Genomic DNA, 16,897 nt, shown 5'->3' on the forward strand with positions numbered 1-16,897 from the left:
AGAGATCAGACAATCCTAAAATAACAGTTTTATTCTATAGTGTCACCTGGTATCTATTTCAGGGAATAAATAAATAGTTTAGATGTGAAGTATCCTCCTAGGCAGTTTCCAAAAATAACTGTTGTTTTACTCTATTCTTAGAGCATTGATACAGTTACATAAATTTGGAGTATGAAAGTGTTTCAAAGAGTGCCAGGAGTTCAAAATAAAACACACATTTTCAAGCTGTTTATACTTTTGTTCATAAGAGAGTTTATACTCTCACTTAACAGGGCAGAGACCTATGAAGCAGTGACAGTGCAGATTCTGTCTTCATGTTTGCAGTACCTAACAAAGCTTCCCCTGAGTCAAGGTCATCCAAATCTACTCTGGAAGAGGCTGAGTACAGTGGCAAAAATAGTCAGATAAAAAGCTTATAAAATTACTTTCTGTGTCAGTTATTTTCTGAGTCTATGCTGTGTTTCTTGCTTAATTGTTGAGCTTGTGTGTCCCTCCATGTGGCACTTAGATTGTGGTACTGTGATCCCTAGAGGGTAGGGTGGAGTCATTGTATTGTGGAAGAGAGACTTTGGTGTCAAGTCAGAAACTTAATTTTTCCTTAGGGAACAAACAGTTTTAAGTAGATCCTCCCTGAAATTGCTAGATTTGACTTGCTTTCTAATTAAAACAGATTCTAATTGGAAGCAATGCAAATAGAAAAGCTTGTGGTAATATGTTGATTTACTTATTTTTACAGTAGAGGAATATAGTGGTATTAGTTTGAAAGTGCCACAGGCAGGGTGAACAATACCCTGGTAGTTTTCACTCACTGACCCAGATAAAGGACAAAAAAGGAACAGACAACAGGTCAGGTATGTGCAATTTGAATGAAATATAATTTACTGCATATTCTAGTTAGGTATGTTGCTGGTTTAAGGCAGCTGGTTTAAGCCTTGTGCATAGAATCTTTAAACTGTATTTTTATTCTTCAAAGTGCCTTTTTTATCTCTAGCAAGCTAGACCTAAATTTGCAGAGTAGCTCTTTAAGTCAAATTTCAGAAGCATTTCCAGGTAGATTAAAAAATAGATCCAGGTATAGACAGCCAAGAGAAGGAGCAGTATCATCAGTTTGGTGTTCATATGAAAATTACTGTGATTTCCATCTATCTTCAAAGCCAGGGCAAGCTTTTGCTGTAGCACAGTAGCTGTGAGTCTGTATTTATCTTGACTCCTTTTCCTTCACTCTCTGTCCACGTGGTTTGTGGTCTGGATTCCATCATGTATATATTGTGTATATTTTTTAATTTAAATTAAAAAAAAAAATAAAAAAAATATATATATATATAATAAAATGTTTTTCTTCCCTTTCCCTCCAGTTTCATACAGGAGAAATTTGTTAGTAATTTTTAATACTTCTTTTTTTTTGGGGGTGGAGAGTTATATATGATTATCCAGCATGAGATTTAAATCCCTTTTTGTATTACAGGTACCTTGGAATGGTCTTTACTTTCCTTTGACATTTTTCCTGTTGAAATTGTGACACTTTTATTTTTAAAACCTGTTATTTCATAATTATAATATTGAGTCTTCACTTTTGAATTTATAATATCAAAGGAATGAATAAATTTATTCTAATTATGATGGGAGTTGGCATTTAGAGCATGTATATATTGAAGTACTTCTGTAAAGTTGCTTTCCATTGGTTCACTCTCTCAATTAAAAAAAGATAATTAAAACTGTTCATAATAGGTTTATCACAATTTAATCAGCCAAACAGCCCCTCCCCGCTTTCCTTTTGCAGTTCAATTAAGTGGAATTTTTTTGCATTATTGACATTGTTGTATTATGTGTTGTATTTTTAGTTTCCTGTAGACATGTCAGCTAGTTATTAATACAGGCATGACTGTAGTTTTGGATTGTTTTCTGGTGTTGAAGGGGTTTGTTTTGTGGCTGGGTTTTTTGTTTTTGTTTTCTGGGGAGAGTGGTGGTGATGGTGGTTTTTTTCTTAGAAGTCCCCCAAAAAAGATAACAGCAGATAGCAGTAGAAGTGTGTAACCAAAATTATGGGGTGTTTTTTTTTTGCTTGTTTGTTTTTTTAATTGGGTTGTGGTGCTTGCTCTTTATTATATCACCATCTTTTAATATTCTTTCAGAACTTAAATACTTCACAGGAGTAGGGTTCTGATATTCATAGTTCCCAGTCTAGGAAGGAACCATGAATGTTCCCATTGAAACTAATTTGCATTTTGATTTGCAATATGTGTTTTAAAGTGATGACTGCAGTGCAATTTGGACCCTTCAGAGATATATCATTATGGAAAGCAATTACCTGTGACAGAGAGAAAAGTGCTCCTGACTTTTCAAAGTATCATTTGGGCTGGAGCAGACTCCAATTTCTCAAACCATCCACTCAGAATAGGCCTTCATGGGGGAGTGGATAAATGTAGCCTAATTTCAGAAGCAGTTTTACCATTCCTGCCTTTGAGACATCTTTTGGGTGAAACATAATATGTTAAGGCTTTTGCAAATGACATGGAACACTTATTGTTGGTCCCAGAGATGGATAGGGTTTTAAAGTGATGGTCAAAATCAGTGTTAGCCAATCCCAGCGCCTTTTGATTTTTCCATGCCATTCTCTGACACCTTTTGTTTCTGCATTGCGAACTAAGGAAGTGTGTTGTACCTCAGAAAGTTTGGGTTCTGGTATGTGTGAAGCATGATTTATGACTGAAATGTGAAATCATAAAGTTTTCAGTCATCATAAATCAATAACCTTTCCCCTGCACCCAAAACTACCCCTGAGCCTTGAATGGTGATAGCTGTGCTTTTAAAAATTATTTTGAAAACATACATAGAACTTTATAGTGAATGATTTTTCAAACTAAAACCAGCCTTGTCTGTCATTGAGAGAAGTGGAACAATTTCTTTCCCTTGAACTTTGACATCTTATTTGGATTTATTGATTTCTATGTAGTCCAGATACACTGTTGTTTTTGGTGCCCTGATTCCGGATTTGCAGGTTCTTCAACCAAGACTGCTTCAGCAGTATTGAAACACTGTTATTTAATGTAATTTATTTTAACCTCATTTAATTCCCATTTGTAGTCAGTGAATTTCAGTGAAATGATTGCCCTCCTTCTGCTGAACAATATTTTAATAAGAATATAAATTCAATAATGATTCTCCAGGGTGTTTGACACGTGGTAGTCTATTTTAAACCTGTGTAATTATTTCATTATTATAATTCAAGATGATAGATTCAGATATTGAACTATCTTTTTGATATTTACTGTGGCTTTGCCTCTGCATCCCCTCTTGGAAAGCTGGAGAAGGGCGCTTGGAAAACAGGGAGAGCCGGAGCTATTACCGGGCGCTGGTCCCGCCGGGGCCGCGGCGCTGTCCGTGGTGCTGCACCCACAACCCGGACACGGGGAGACAAACGCGGCGGCCAGTCCCAGCTCTAGTTTGGGTTAAGGGGAACTGAATATATGAACAACATAGTCAGGAAAAGGACTATGTTTTAAATTTAACTTACAGTCATAGGTCAGGCCAAAAAATTACTTCATTACACCAAGTAATTAATTCGATTAAGGCTTTATAATATAGATGACCTGAAAAGTCTCAAAGGTTCTGAATGACTTACAGATATTTTATTTTGAAATAAAAGTGGTTGATATCCTTAATCCATAAGTGTAGAATATATGGATAAAATTAATTGGAAAAAAGTTGAAAAAATGTCACAAATCAATGTTACGGATATGGCTCTGAAGATACAAGGTATCACAAGCTTTGAGGAAGACTAACGCTCATTGTAGCTTCTTGTCCTCTCTTCTTCTGCTGTTGTGTTTTCCTTATACACTTACACTACTTATAATTTCATAATTAGGTTTTGTAATGTGGAGGTTTTCTCTAATTTTTGGCAAGTAATGTGCACCTTTGCACCTTGCAACTCAATTTTATTTCATCCTGTCAAGGTAAATCTGTAATAACTCTTCAATATTCAGAGAATTTTTGTGGGTTATTTCATGTCATTAAAAGCAATGTTTCATTTGACCTAGCAGTGCCAGTACCTGATATGACTTACTAGTGTCAGCTTCAGGAAGGTTTCAAATGTTATGAATCATACTTCCTTTTCAGCACTGAACTGTCATCAAAAGTACATAAAAAGAAATGAGGTGCATCCTATCAAATAATGATATACAGAGTGAGTACTAAGGAAGTTGGTTTGAACAATCTCAGAGCACTTTACTAAATTAATTTTAATGAAAAGAGGTAAAAATGAATGTTCAATTCCTTAGCATAAAAATTTTTTAGATGGTCTGAGTTATGAACTTATTCATCTGCTTCGGGACAATGCTCAGCATACATGCTATTATAGTAAATGCAAAGTGACTTGCCCTTCATTGAAAAAATCTTTTGTTCAAAGCTAGCTTTTTCTTTATTATCTTTTCTGTAGCAAAGACAGGATCTAGTTAAAATCACAAGAGCTTACACCTTATTCTAATGCTTTGTGCTAATTTATTTTTTTGTAGCATCTATCTTCTTTCCTGTTGGTACAAAGTCTTGCTGCTCCATCCTTTACTCTGATCTTCAGGCTTCTCCTTTTGCTTCCCTGTAGGGATCCCTGATACCTAGTCCTCCAGTCACCAGCTCTCTTTCAGTTTCCCTCCAGACTGCTGTCACTTATTTTGCTGAGGCTCTGATTCTGCCTTTTTGACTTTTGTCCTTAAAGTTTTATCACTGTCTTTTAGCCTTTACTGCCTCTGTTGCTGCTGTACCTGTTCATTCACATGGAATTCAGAGACGATCCTAGAATCCCTTTTATTTCCTCTGGTAAACAAGTCACGTGTTTTTATTTAGGATTTCTTCTCTTCTATCTCTTTCCCATTTTCTCATTTTACATGGCTGTTCTAGGACTGATAGTGTGGCTAGCACAGGCTTTTCCCATGAGAATTCTTCTTGTGTATTATAAATAAAGATAAAGTTTGGATGTTATTGGAACAGTGTCCCAGAACTTGGGCAGTGCAGGCCTGGCCAATCAGGCCTGGGGGAAGGCTTCTGACCGACCAATCTGGGTGACTTTTGAAAACTCTATATATATGATGAAATCAAAACAATAAAGGTCATTCCTTCTTGCAACTGAGAACTGGTGCTTTCTTTACTCTGCTAGCTGCTCAACAGCAACACGATAGCTCCCCTTTGAAGGAACACAGAAAGGAAATAATGGATAGACAGTCACATAAAAGTAAACTATTTCACCCATTAAAAGCCATTCTTTTAATATGGGAGGTCTTTTAGATATTTAATGTTACACTGAACCAACAGCTATGTGTAATCCAAAACCAGTGTCAAAAGAATAATTAAACTGAGAAACTGGTGACAGCTTTTGGGTTTCCATTGTGAGAGAGGGCTTCATCCCTGGAAAGTAAAAAGGTGCCAACTTAAGAATGAAACATTCTTATGAATTTAAACCTTTTCTTCAATGTGATTTTTCATATAATTAATGACTTGAAACTGGCTGAATAAAATTAAATTTTGTATTATGCAATATGCAAGTGCAAGGATTCCAAATGCATTTTTGTGAGTGAGGTTCATACTGAAATAAGCCAGAATGTAATCAGAATGTTTCAACTTTGAAAAAAACTGACAACCCCCACCCAAGCCGCCCAAAAATACAACCCACACCATCCCACTCCCAATCCAAACCAACCAACCAGGGTGACATCTGATCTGTTATTCTTGAGATGTTACAACATAAATGCAGTCTTGGTCTGTTAGCTGCAGAATTTGAACAAATACCTGAAGAGCAGGGAGAGTATCTGAACAGAGAAATAGCTGAGTTCAAGGTTGCTTAGCAATTGCATTTTACTGTACTAATAAAGGTAAATTCTGATAAAAAATAAGATTAACTTTGAATTTAATTTCCTTCCATGAGAGAGAAATAAGAGACTTGCTAATACCTGCAAGCTGCTCCTAGCAGCTGCTCCTAGCAGCACAACCATTGCAGCAAATGGCTGAAATAATACTTGGAGAAAGTGGTGAATATGAGGTCAAGGGGTGAATATTATACATATTTATATACCCACCTATAACTTCTTGCTACATGGACCATGTGCCAGAGTTTCTATTTATACCTGGGTCATGAATGCTCAGTATGACTGATTCTGAAATTGTAGTGAGATGTATTTATTTTGTGTTTGGACTCATTTTTTCTCTTGTATGATTCATCTTCATTCTTTTGCAATGTCTGGGAGTATTTCTTTCGATGCTGGGTTTTCCTCTGTGCTAAGCATTCAGTCCCTCTGTATTATATCCACAGCAGGACTTTGAAAGCTAAAGCCTAGTAAGTACTATGTACTTGATTCCAAAATTGTAGTCCTCAAAAAATTGCTTTTAGTAAAGAATGGAGAATGCCTACAATTTCCTTATCAATATTCCCTGAAGATATGCCTCTGGCTATTTTTGGCGGTGCCTGATCTTGGCTGAAGATTGCAACCTTTACTCAAATAAGGTCTTCCAGGATCTATAAAATGAGGCCATTGTTTGGCAGAGTTCCCTGGTATGCTTAATCTGATAAACATGGTGACAGCACTTCTTTGCATAAGTGACTGTGTTATTAATTTTCCCAAAGGAAAAGCCTAGGTTTTTAAATTCTGTCAGTGTCATAGGGCAGAAATATAGGCACAGGTAGGACACAATCCAAAGAATGGCTTCCTAAATTTAGTATGGCAGTGCTAACTTTCCTTAGTGTTTACTTTGAAGACAAACCAGGTTACCTGCTCAGGGCTTTTGGTGGCCATAAACCTTAATAATTTTGTGCATCCAGTATATATCACTTACATGTGTGTAGAATAATGGAGAAAAGCCCCTTGTTTTTGAGGATCAAATAACTGTTTTTTAGAGATACTTAGATTTCTGGTTATATGCAGGGACTGGAGAGGTCATTACATATAAAAATCTGTAAATATGAAGCTGTTAATATCTGAAATGTGTGAAGACTGCATCACTGTGGTTGATGTAATACCTTAGGCATTATGGTATTAAAATAAAGTGCTAAATAAGTTCATTTTCAAAATTCAGTGTAGTAGGTTGCAGTTATTTTAATAGTATAAGCTCTGAGAAGACACTACCTTTCTTTGGACATACATGCAGTGATTACAAATCTTTATCATTATTTGATGTTTGGTTTTTGTTAGAATCTAGAAATGTTGTAAATATTAGGTTACTAATATTATTTCTTCCCCAGATTGTCTACCCTTAATAGCCAAGAAAAATGTCTAAGCAAGCACTGTATTTACCTTGTTATTATGAATGTCACAATAATGGGTGCTAAGGACAATGAAAACAAAATTTGAATAACTGAGTCTGAAGGTTTAATTGACAAGAGTGGGTTTTGAATCTAATAATCTTTGAATCTGACAAATGCAGTAATTGTTTTGACAATCTTAAAATGAGAGATGTGGTTAAATGAACAAACACATATGATGACGAATTCTGCTGAACATTTAGTCTGTGCTGCTGTTGGTTTTCAGAACTGTCCATTATGAAGGCGGTGCTGTGTCCATTCATGCTCGTTCCCTTTGGCGACTAGAGACTCTAAGAGTTGCGTAAGTAAAATCTGTCTCAGAAAAAGAAGGACATTTGGCAGGAGACTTTTTGTACAGTAAGAGTGATCCTACAAAATCAAAGTGATAATTATAAATCCCGACTAGTAAAACTAAAATAATCCTTTAAAATGCTTTATATGACTTTTATTAAATGGTAAACCAGTTTCTATAGAGAGTGTGTGTGTTTTGATTATTTTTTAAAGCTCTCAGTGAATTCACAATTTACATTTTTAGCACATACATGACAGAGTCAGAACTGTTCCTTAAAAAAAAAAAAAAGTGTGACACTCCTCACCCAGCTTGTTTAAGCCATTTGGAAGTCTTTAAAATAAAAAAAAATTCAGAAAAAATTCTCTCTGCATTATTGGAAGTGTTGGAGTAATAGTAAGGAATTGTGCCTTGTTTGTTAAGGTAATTGCAGTGTGAAATTGCACTTATATTAGGACATGTGCTTGTGATAAAGTTTCTAGTGAATAATAAATGATTGCTTTTTAGAGATTAAATCAGAGCAGCTTATGAAAAGGTTACACTCCAATGATGCTGTTTTCTTTGTGTGCATTTTATTAATAGGATGACATTAAATGTCAGTGATAGGGCAGTGAGATTTTTCCTTTGGACTAAAATAGGCCTTGAGACAGTGACAACAACAGAGAACTGTGGAAGGATCCCTGTCTTTTTGTTTTTTCATGGCATTTACTTCCCTAGTAAGCAGTACTGGAGCAACATGGGGATCCAAGAAATGACAGGTTTCTTTTAAGACCATCATCTATATCACTTTGACAGGCATTGTATACAAACTTTTCAAGGGCAAACATTCGAACATATATGACTGAGAGAAATTGTAAGAACTGTCAAAACAATTATAACAAAGACAATGATAAACTTTCTTTTAAAAAATTATTTTCTTACCAGGAAAGAAAGAACCAAATAAAATCCCAAGAGTAACACTCTCTCCTACACAGCCCTCACCAACCCATTTTCCTGTATGGTGTTCTAATTGCTATATACATTCAGTCCTGAATTGCAGTCCATTACTATTCATGCAAATGCTTCAATTTGTAGCTTTGTATGTGCATGCCTGAAGTTCTCAATCAGTTGTAGTCATCCCCAGAATGACTGCAGATACAATGCTATGTGAATTTTGCATGTTTCTAAAGGAAATTTTTTTTTCTCAACTCTATTCATTAGTGGGGAGCTCTCATAAAAATTGCCTGGGCAGTCTACATGTGCAGATGCCCTTGGGATTCCCTGCCATGGGACACCAAATACTATTGCTCAGCATTGATTTCTTTCCCAAAAGGTGACAGGGTTCATGTTCTCACGTTGTAAAAAAATATTTTTAGTAGTCAGAAATCGCCTCACAAGATACTTTCTGCTCAAAAGACTTTTCTTGTAAGTGCACATGAATTGTTATTTTTCCTATGCTGCAGGCATGAACTAGGAGCCTGGCTCAATTATGTTACTTTTTTTTCTTATGGTCTGTAGCTATTGGGTCCAAAAGAAAATTGAATCAGACAAGAGAAAAGGCAGCTCCCCAGCATGACCCGTAATATGAAAGGTGCAGAACTGATGTATTTTACCAGACTCAGCAACACAATAGCTGAGATTCATGACCTGACATTTTACTGACTAGAGAAACAGAAGTTATGCTAGAACACTGGACTCAAATGTCGTTTTGTGGAGTATATGAACTTTGCTGTGCAGGAGACAGAAAAAGATAAATGTGTTTCTAAGATATAAAGCTTCCATATTTCCTTCTACCCCAAAGCTCCCTTGACTTAAACAGAAGAGACTCTCTAGATTACAAAAAAAAATAGTTGAGGGCAAAAACATTTTTATTCTTCTGTCCTCTTTAAAACCAATAACTGAAAATGTTTAGAGGTTTAATCACTAAAGTGTAATAAATCCTGTTAAAAAACAGAAACATCTCAAAAACTGCACGTTGAAAATGTCTGCCGAATTGATTTTGCATACTTTGCATGCCGTATGGCCAGCTCTTAACAAGACACATTTAGACAAGTGGATATTGGTACTGGATAGGTAAGTGCTTTAATATGCTACATCTATGTGTCAGGGAAAGGCAGAATTACTTAAACCTGTGTAAGTGTGAACTTCAGGAATTTTCAGACTTCCATGTGAGTACATACAAAATCATATACATAAAAACTTGTGATATTTTTAAGTCCTGTACCTAGAATTACCTTAAAGAAAAGTGAGAAAATGCAGTAATACAAAATTCTGATAGTGGACTAAGTTTATAAGCAGATTAAGTTCATAAGGATGCATTTGTACATTTCATTGATATTATGTGAATGTGTCAATAATTTTAAGCTCTTTGAAGCCACAGTAAGCATAGAGAATTTCTAGTATTTGTGGAAGCACAGCAGAACCTTGGCAGTATAACATAACTCCATTATGATGGGCATTTTCAAGCACAGGATAAATACATGATTTCCTCTCCAAAATGCAACGTTCACATACATCTGAAGTGTAAACTTTTGAAGATATGACTGAAGAAAGTTTTGTGAAGATTAGGAAAATAGTCTAGTTCTGACAGGTTTCCAATTTAAGGAATATTTGAGAAAGCTTCTGAAATGCCTTTGTGAAATGCATACTCCTTAGTAACCCGTAGACAAGTTTAACTTCCAGAATTAAACAGGAAGAACAGCAGGGCTGAATTTTCTTCTTAGGGCAAGAAGCAGGAAACCTGTGACCTGTATCTTAATTTGAGTAATTTTTGGGGAGTTTAGATAAGCTTTGCCTTTCTTCCTTCTATAGAATATGAAGAATCTGAGCCTTTTTTTTTTTTTTTTTTGTTTAATATGTTTTCATATTTATTTTTAGGAATTTTTCTATTTTTTTTTTTTTGCCATTTTATTTTTGCACAACATTTAAAGTGTGCTTAAAATCTGCTGACTGCTGAAAGATGAGAACACTGGGAGAGTGAAGAATCCCAGCTGCTGTATGATGAAATGCTAGAGAGGGAACTGGCAGATCTAAACTCTTTGTGTACAGCATAAGCCTCCTTTTCTGTGGGCGGTCTGTACCTCCTCTCAAGAGGAATTCAGTTGGAACAAAGGCAGCTTGTGAAAAAGAAGACCTTAACATTATTTATTAGAATTTTTTTGTAGGGGAATTGTTGGGAATATGTAGAGTTTGTTTTGTAGGGGATAACCATGAAGCAGCCACTTTCTTGCTGATACTCTAACATGTGAATTTCCTATTTTTAGCAACTAGTTTGCAATATATTTTAATTTAAAATATTTTTGCCAGTAGTTAATTTTTATTAATATAATTCTTTTCTATGGACTCTCTTAGGTGGAGTGGCAGCCATATTAGATGGGGACAGCCATTCAGACTAAGACATATAACAACAGGAAAATATTTAAGTCTCCTGGATGACAAGAGTCTTCTTCTTACAGAGAAAGAGAAGGCAGATGTAAAATCTACAGCATTCTGTTTTCGGTCTTCCAAGGTATGGAATCAGTGCAGCATTAATATTACTAGTAATAATTCCAAGCTCTCCAGCAAAAAGCAAGATTTAGATATTTTATCTTTGTTGTGATTGCATTAATTATTGCAGTCTTCTACCTTTTCACTGATTAAAAACATTCCAAAATGCAATATAATCAATATCTAGAAAGCTTTTTCTATCATACTTATTCTGTGTATTGCTACCTGGCTATCTGTTTGTGGGCTTGTTTATTTTTTCCTTGTTAGTTTGTTGTTTGCTTTTGTTGTTTCATTGGTTGGGTTGGTTTTTTTTTGTACTGCTTGCCCACTTTTGAGCAGTTTACTCATTTCTAATTTGTTTTTCTGATTAACTTCTCTGCTGCTTCACTGCTTATATCTGTTGTCTTATAGAGGAAAAATTTATAATATTGTGAGTTATTGAAATTAAATTGGAAATTCAAGATTTCTTTCATCAGATAATTTACTGCAGTCTAATCTGAAGTTACAAGAATTTGACTTTTCATTTTGACAATTTCAATAAGCATTTTGAGTTTAAACCAGTACTGTTTGTGGTGGGTAAACAGTTAAGAATAATACTACAATAAATTTTGAAATATCCTTTGATTTCTCAGGCTTTTCACCTGTAGCATGGAGTCTCTGACAATTATCCAACAATTATTTTGTTGTAAAAAACTATCTTCTAAAATATGAAGTAATATTAAACAGAATTACTCAATAAACTTCTCTGTACCATTTTATATAAATATATATATATATATATATAATTTTTAATTATTTGCCTGCTAGGGAAAATAAGAAAAGAACAGATAGCCAAAAGCAGGTATATAGACTTTTGCACCTTGATAAAAAAGACTGTAGTTCAGATGATTTTGAGAGCCAGACAATCATTTTGAAAACCAATTACAAAAGTCAGAGAAATGCTTAAATATTTTAGGACAATGCAATGCAACCATATTGTGGATTTCATGTTGCAGCTACTATAGATCTCAACACTTTAGAGCAAGAGGGGTAGAATAATTCACTGATTTTCAGGATGGGTTGTCAGCAAGGATTGCTCCAAAAAGAGTGGAACAATATACTGTGCTCTAGTGTTACATGGTTTATTTATTCTAAAAAATATTTGAAGGCAAAAATTTTTAGTAATAAAGAATGTCTCTTGTTGGGTAGGGCTTGTCTCTATTTTCTACGTAGTGTATGCACATGTATTTTGGAGACCAGGCGATGCTGTATTTGAAGTTTATTTTTATTCTTTTTTCAGCCTGAATTTGGAAGTCTTACTTGAAATTATTTTGAAGTTTTATATTTTGAAATAGTTTTGTTCTACCATGCTCAAAATAAAAGGTTAACATTTATTTTGTTGTTGTTAGTGCCCAAATCAATCCTATGCTGAGCAGAGCAGAGACAAAAGGCTTTGGGGCAGGTAGAAACTTGTTATAGTAATCAATTCTTGAAGTAATGAGAGAATTTTAAGAGGGGTGTATAAACTAATCAGAGCATGACAAGTATAATCTTAGTGATGTTTAAATATGGATTTTCAAAGAAATGGGAAATCTGGAAGATCACATTTGATGTAAATGTTGTAGATATCAACATTCATTTTAATGAATGACCTATTTGGAGGGAATTATAGAGATATCACAGAGGAGGATGAGTGTGTGTGGTTTACTGAGGATGAGTCAAGTGTGCATGCAATCCTGTGCCAAATTCTCTAGAATGACCCTGCTTGAGCAGGGAACTTGGACCAGATGACCTGCTGTGGTCCCATCCAACATGACCCATCCTGTGATGCAGTCTCCCACTTTGGACTTACAGGAGTTTCACTGTTTCACTTTATTAGGATACAGGCATTGCAAATTTTTAGGTGCTTTGCCTCTCTGGGAAAGGCTATTAAAATAAAGATTTCAATTTTTAGCAGTTCTGTAAAGGCTCTGTAGAAAAGGTAAGTAGATTTAGGGTCTCTTTCTCTGAGAATGTATGAACAAGCCATCCAAACTTTCACCTATGTTGTTGCTTGTACTTAGCACCCCCCAAAATTATTCATGGATAAAAGGGAGTCCCTAGACTTCTTTACTGAGTACAGAACATTAATACCTGTGAGTATTTCCAGTGTCTAGGTCTTTCTTACAGAAATTTCATCCCTTTTCATTTTGCCACAGTCTTAATTCTTCCTTGCAGTACTTGAAAATATGTGGGAAAAAGAATTTTGAAGATCCCACTTGTTGCACAATAGTAAATTAGCTTTGAATAGGCAAAAACAAACAAGGAGCAGAAAGTGTTAATTAATCAGTTCCTTCGTGCATGTGAGTAAATAATAATTTAAATTTCCAAGTGGATAGCAGCATTCATGTTTGCAGAGATAGTATTGGAATTGTATAACCTGTAAATCTGAAGACTCATATGCAAATATAAAGGCTTAACATTTATTATTTTAGCCTTACTATTTGCAAGGGCTCATCATCTTAAACATATTAGCTTGCCATTACTTAATTTAAAAAATAGCCCCAAAGAGAACTAGAAAGCTTAAATGGTTTTTAATGTTTGTTTGTTTTGAACTTTTGTGAAAGCTTGAAAATATCACCAAGTGTTGCCAAACAGCAGTCAGAAGATACGGATTTTCTGAGGAGCTAACAGTAATTTCATTTTTCTTTCTGATAATTGGCCTTTTTGCTCTGGTTATCATATATTACCCTAATAATTATCATTAACTACAAAATATATTAGCCTTTCAAGCACCTGAAATTCAGAAAATTTTTTTTTCTTCAGTAGTTTTGTTTCACTTAGCACAGGATGTCCACAGATATCTACTATTTATTTCCCAAACATATTGCTCTTTTATAGACTTGTGTTTGTAGAGGCCAAGTTTTGTGGATTTTTTTCTCTTTCATTTGTTCAATATTGATTCATTTTGATAAAAGAAACATTTTTTTAATATCACTATTCCACTGAAATAAGGTAATTTTACCAATTTAGAAATGTTTCTACATTCTGTATCGAGTCTGGTTTTCCTGTCCACAGTCTTTTCCAGTGGACAGAAATGCATACATTTTAATAAAATTTGATGCCTTTTCTTCAGCTTTTTCCTTTTCCTAATGTTTCATTTCCGTTTCCTAGTGTTTCATAAGAATTATGATAATGTCAGCTTAAAAAGCAGCCATAAATTAGCTTCTTGCAATCAGTGAGGTCTTAGAATATCAGTCTTGAAAGTGTGCACCAGACAGTATAGGTTAGGTCAGGTGACAGTAGATAAAGTTGAAAGGACAAGCCTTAATCAAGGGAATCCATTTTGGAATGTTATAAGGAGTTAAACAGAAACATTAGACTGGAATAACATGTTTAAGTTAAGGATTCATAGAATATTTTTCTCTGCATTAGAATGAAACCGTTTTAAAACATTTTGTTCATTTAGCCCATAACAAAAGTGGGAAGATTGTCTTGTGTTCTTTTATGCATGGAATAAAAACTGTTTATAAAGAGCACATCCTTCTGGAGAAAATCCGGCTTGTTGTTAAATAAACCCATTAATTTCCAATGCATTCTTTGCAATACTGAGATGGTTTACAGACTCTTGCAAAACTCACTTGTTGCTGTTTGGGCCAGTGTTATATATGAAGATTTTGGATCCTTGTTTAGAAAAGGTTGATCATCTGAGAATGAGGCTAGACTGCAAGTAATACCGCAAATAAGGTTATCTTTGCAAAAATGCTGTAGGAGGCATTAGCAGATGGTTCAGTAATGACAGGTTGCATATGTGGTAAGTGTGTGGCTGGAAACTTGCATCATGTAATGTCTATGCCAATGTACCATTATTAATTAGTGACATAGTGATTTCTGATGTTTTTCAGATCCTAATTTTCACTGATGAACTATTTTACAGTAGATAATGAGATTGAGTCATTATATGTACTTTCTCAACTACCTGCTGTTTATTGCTATAAACCAAGCACTCCATTCAAATCTTCACCTTTATAAACAATCTGTGGTTCCTGTTCACTCACACAAAATGCTCAATGTCTTGAAGTCCCCAAATGAATAGTCTAATGCCTGCTGCCCCCACAGCATCCGCTAGCCTTCTTTTCTCTCCTGTGTTTAGCCCAACTTTTACACTGTGCTTTCCTGGCTGCTATACTTATTTTGCAGGACAGAGCTCAGTTTAATGGGATTGATTTCAATCTGGGCTTTACACAGAGCTGTTGGTGTATTTACATCAGTGAGAACAGAGATATTGTTTGAAAGGTTGTTGGCACTGCAATTTTTATACCAAGTAAATTTAATTCTAATAGGAATGAAGATTTCAATATCAAGCCGCTTCACTTTCTGTTACAGCCAGTAGATTTTAAACAAAGAATGAAAAATTACTTTAAATTAATAATCCTTCACCTTAATTACAGTGCTTCATGAGAAGATTTGTGAATTCTTGTATTCACATCTTAAGAACTTAATTGTGAGACCTGAAAAAAGGAAAATCTTCCAATGTAGAAGCACAGTATGTTCAGAAAGGTTCACAATATCTTCTAGTTATGAAGGGAGTTCAGAAAACTGGAGCTTGAAATCAGGATCTAATTTATTTTTTCCTGTATCATCATTTGTTTGCAATGTCATATTATAAGTAGCTTTTCAATTTCCAAATGTTATTACTATCAGGTTATTTGTGCTAACTTTTGAAAGAATTGAATACAACCTTTAGAGAAATGATGTGAGCAAAATAATGGATTAACAATGAAATAGAAGCACACAAAAACTCTGTAATTTGCATCAGATTATTAATAAATCAGTTATTAGCATGTATCAATGGAGAAGATTTTAATAAGAACTTCAGCACTTAGGAAGTGCTGAAAGTCATTTACAAGGTAGTGAAATTAACATTTGTATCCAGAAACAATCAGAAAAGAAGCTGAATTGATGAATATATTATATCTGAAAATTTAATTTTATGAGAAGTAATCATAAGAAATTCACCTCAATACTGTTTTACTTTTTTCTTTTTTCAAATGCTTCAAAATGCATTTATGATAATAGGCTGAAAATCTAGTTACTGGACATCTCCCTTTACTTTAAAAATCCTTTAAAAAGTTAGAGATTGTTTGTTCATTTAAGAACCCCAATCTTTGTTATCTTTTACTGTGAAGCTGTCTCCCCACATTGATAGGGCACATGTGTATGATGTAATCATTCTTCTAATCTTTCATGGTTGTAGATGAGTAGAAGTAGAAATTTTTGTCTCACTCGTTGTAACATTACCGTGAGTAGCTGCAGGAAGATGCTTGTCCTCTCATGCTGAGCAGGAGAAGCAGGGAATATTGAAGCTTTCCTTGATTAAGGGGGTCACATTGCCTACTGAATGTACAGCCAAATAGGTGTATCAGTCAGTTGAACCATATGTTTTTTGAGAGATTAAGTGGATGATCTGCCATGAAGCAGGATGCAGGGGCTGTTTGTCCATAATCTATGTCTGTTCAGAAGCAGTTTGTTCTTGGGAGAGCTAGGTATTGGGGAAACACCACAAATTACAGCCACAAACTCTAGTATCGTTTGGGATACTACATTTCCTCTCCTGAAGCAACTGCTGTCTCTACAAGACACCAGCTGGAATGATGTGCTGTCATGCCATTATCAGTTTGCAGGCTAATCATCCAGAAATGGATCACTTTTTTCATGAAAATACTGAGCCCATTGTTGGGCAGTGACAGGTTAAAGACCATCTCTCTGTGACCATTGGATGGAGCTCATCTTTTCCAGGCAGGAAAAACACAACAAAATGCCCAAGAAAAAGCTTGTGGAGGTTAATGCCTGGTTCATCTAGGAGAGTCAATGTATCTGGGGTTGTTTTGTAAGCTCTT

The 16,897-nt window shown here is 35.0% G+C and overlaps 1 protein-coding gene across 12 annotated transcripts in view; it reads left to right on the top strand.

The window, feature by feature from the left end:
* The window catches only part of RYR2 (ryanodine receptor 2), a 383,225-nt gene that overhangs the window by 175,980 nt on the left and 190,348 nt on the right, over positions 1-16,897 (top strand). For all 12 annotated transcript variants that reach the window (XM_085055535.1, XM_085055538.1, XM_085055530.1 and 9 more), the window contains 2 exons: positions 7,512-7,586; positions 10,905-11,061. In XM_085055535.1, the coding sequence (XP_084911661.1) occupies positions 7,512-7,586; positions 10,905-11,061 (232 nt within the window). The remainder of the gene's footprint in view (positions 1-7,511; positions 7,587-10,904; positions 11,062-16,897) is intronic.

The sequence above is a fragment of the Lichenostomus cassidix genome, chromosome 3 (genome assembly GCF_008360975.1).
Source record: "Lichenostomus cassidix isolate B80296 chromosome 3, HeHo_3.0, whole genome shotgun sequence".
Taxonomy (NCBI): Eukaryota; Metazoa; Chordata; class Aves; order Passeriformes; family Meliphagidae; genus Lichenostomus; species Lichenostomus cassidix.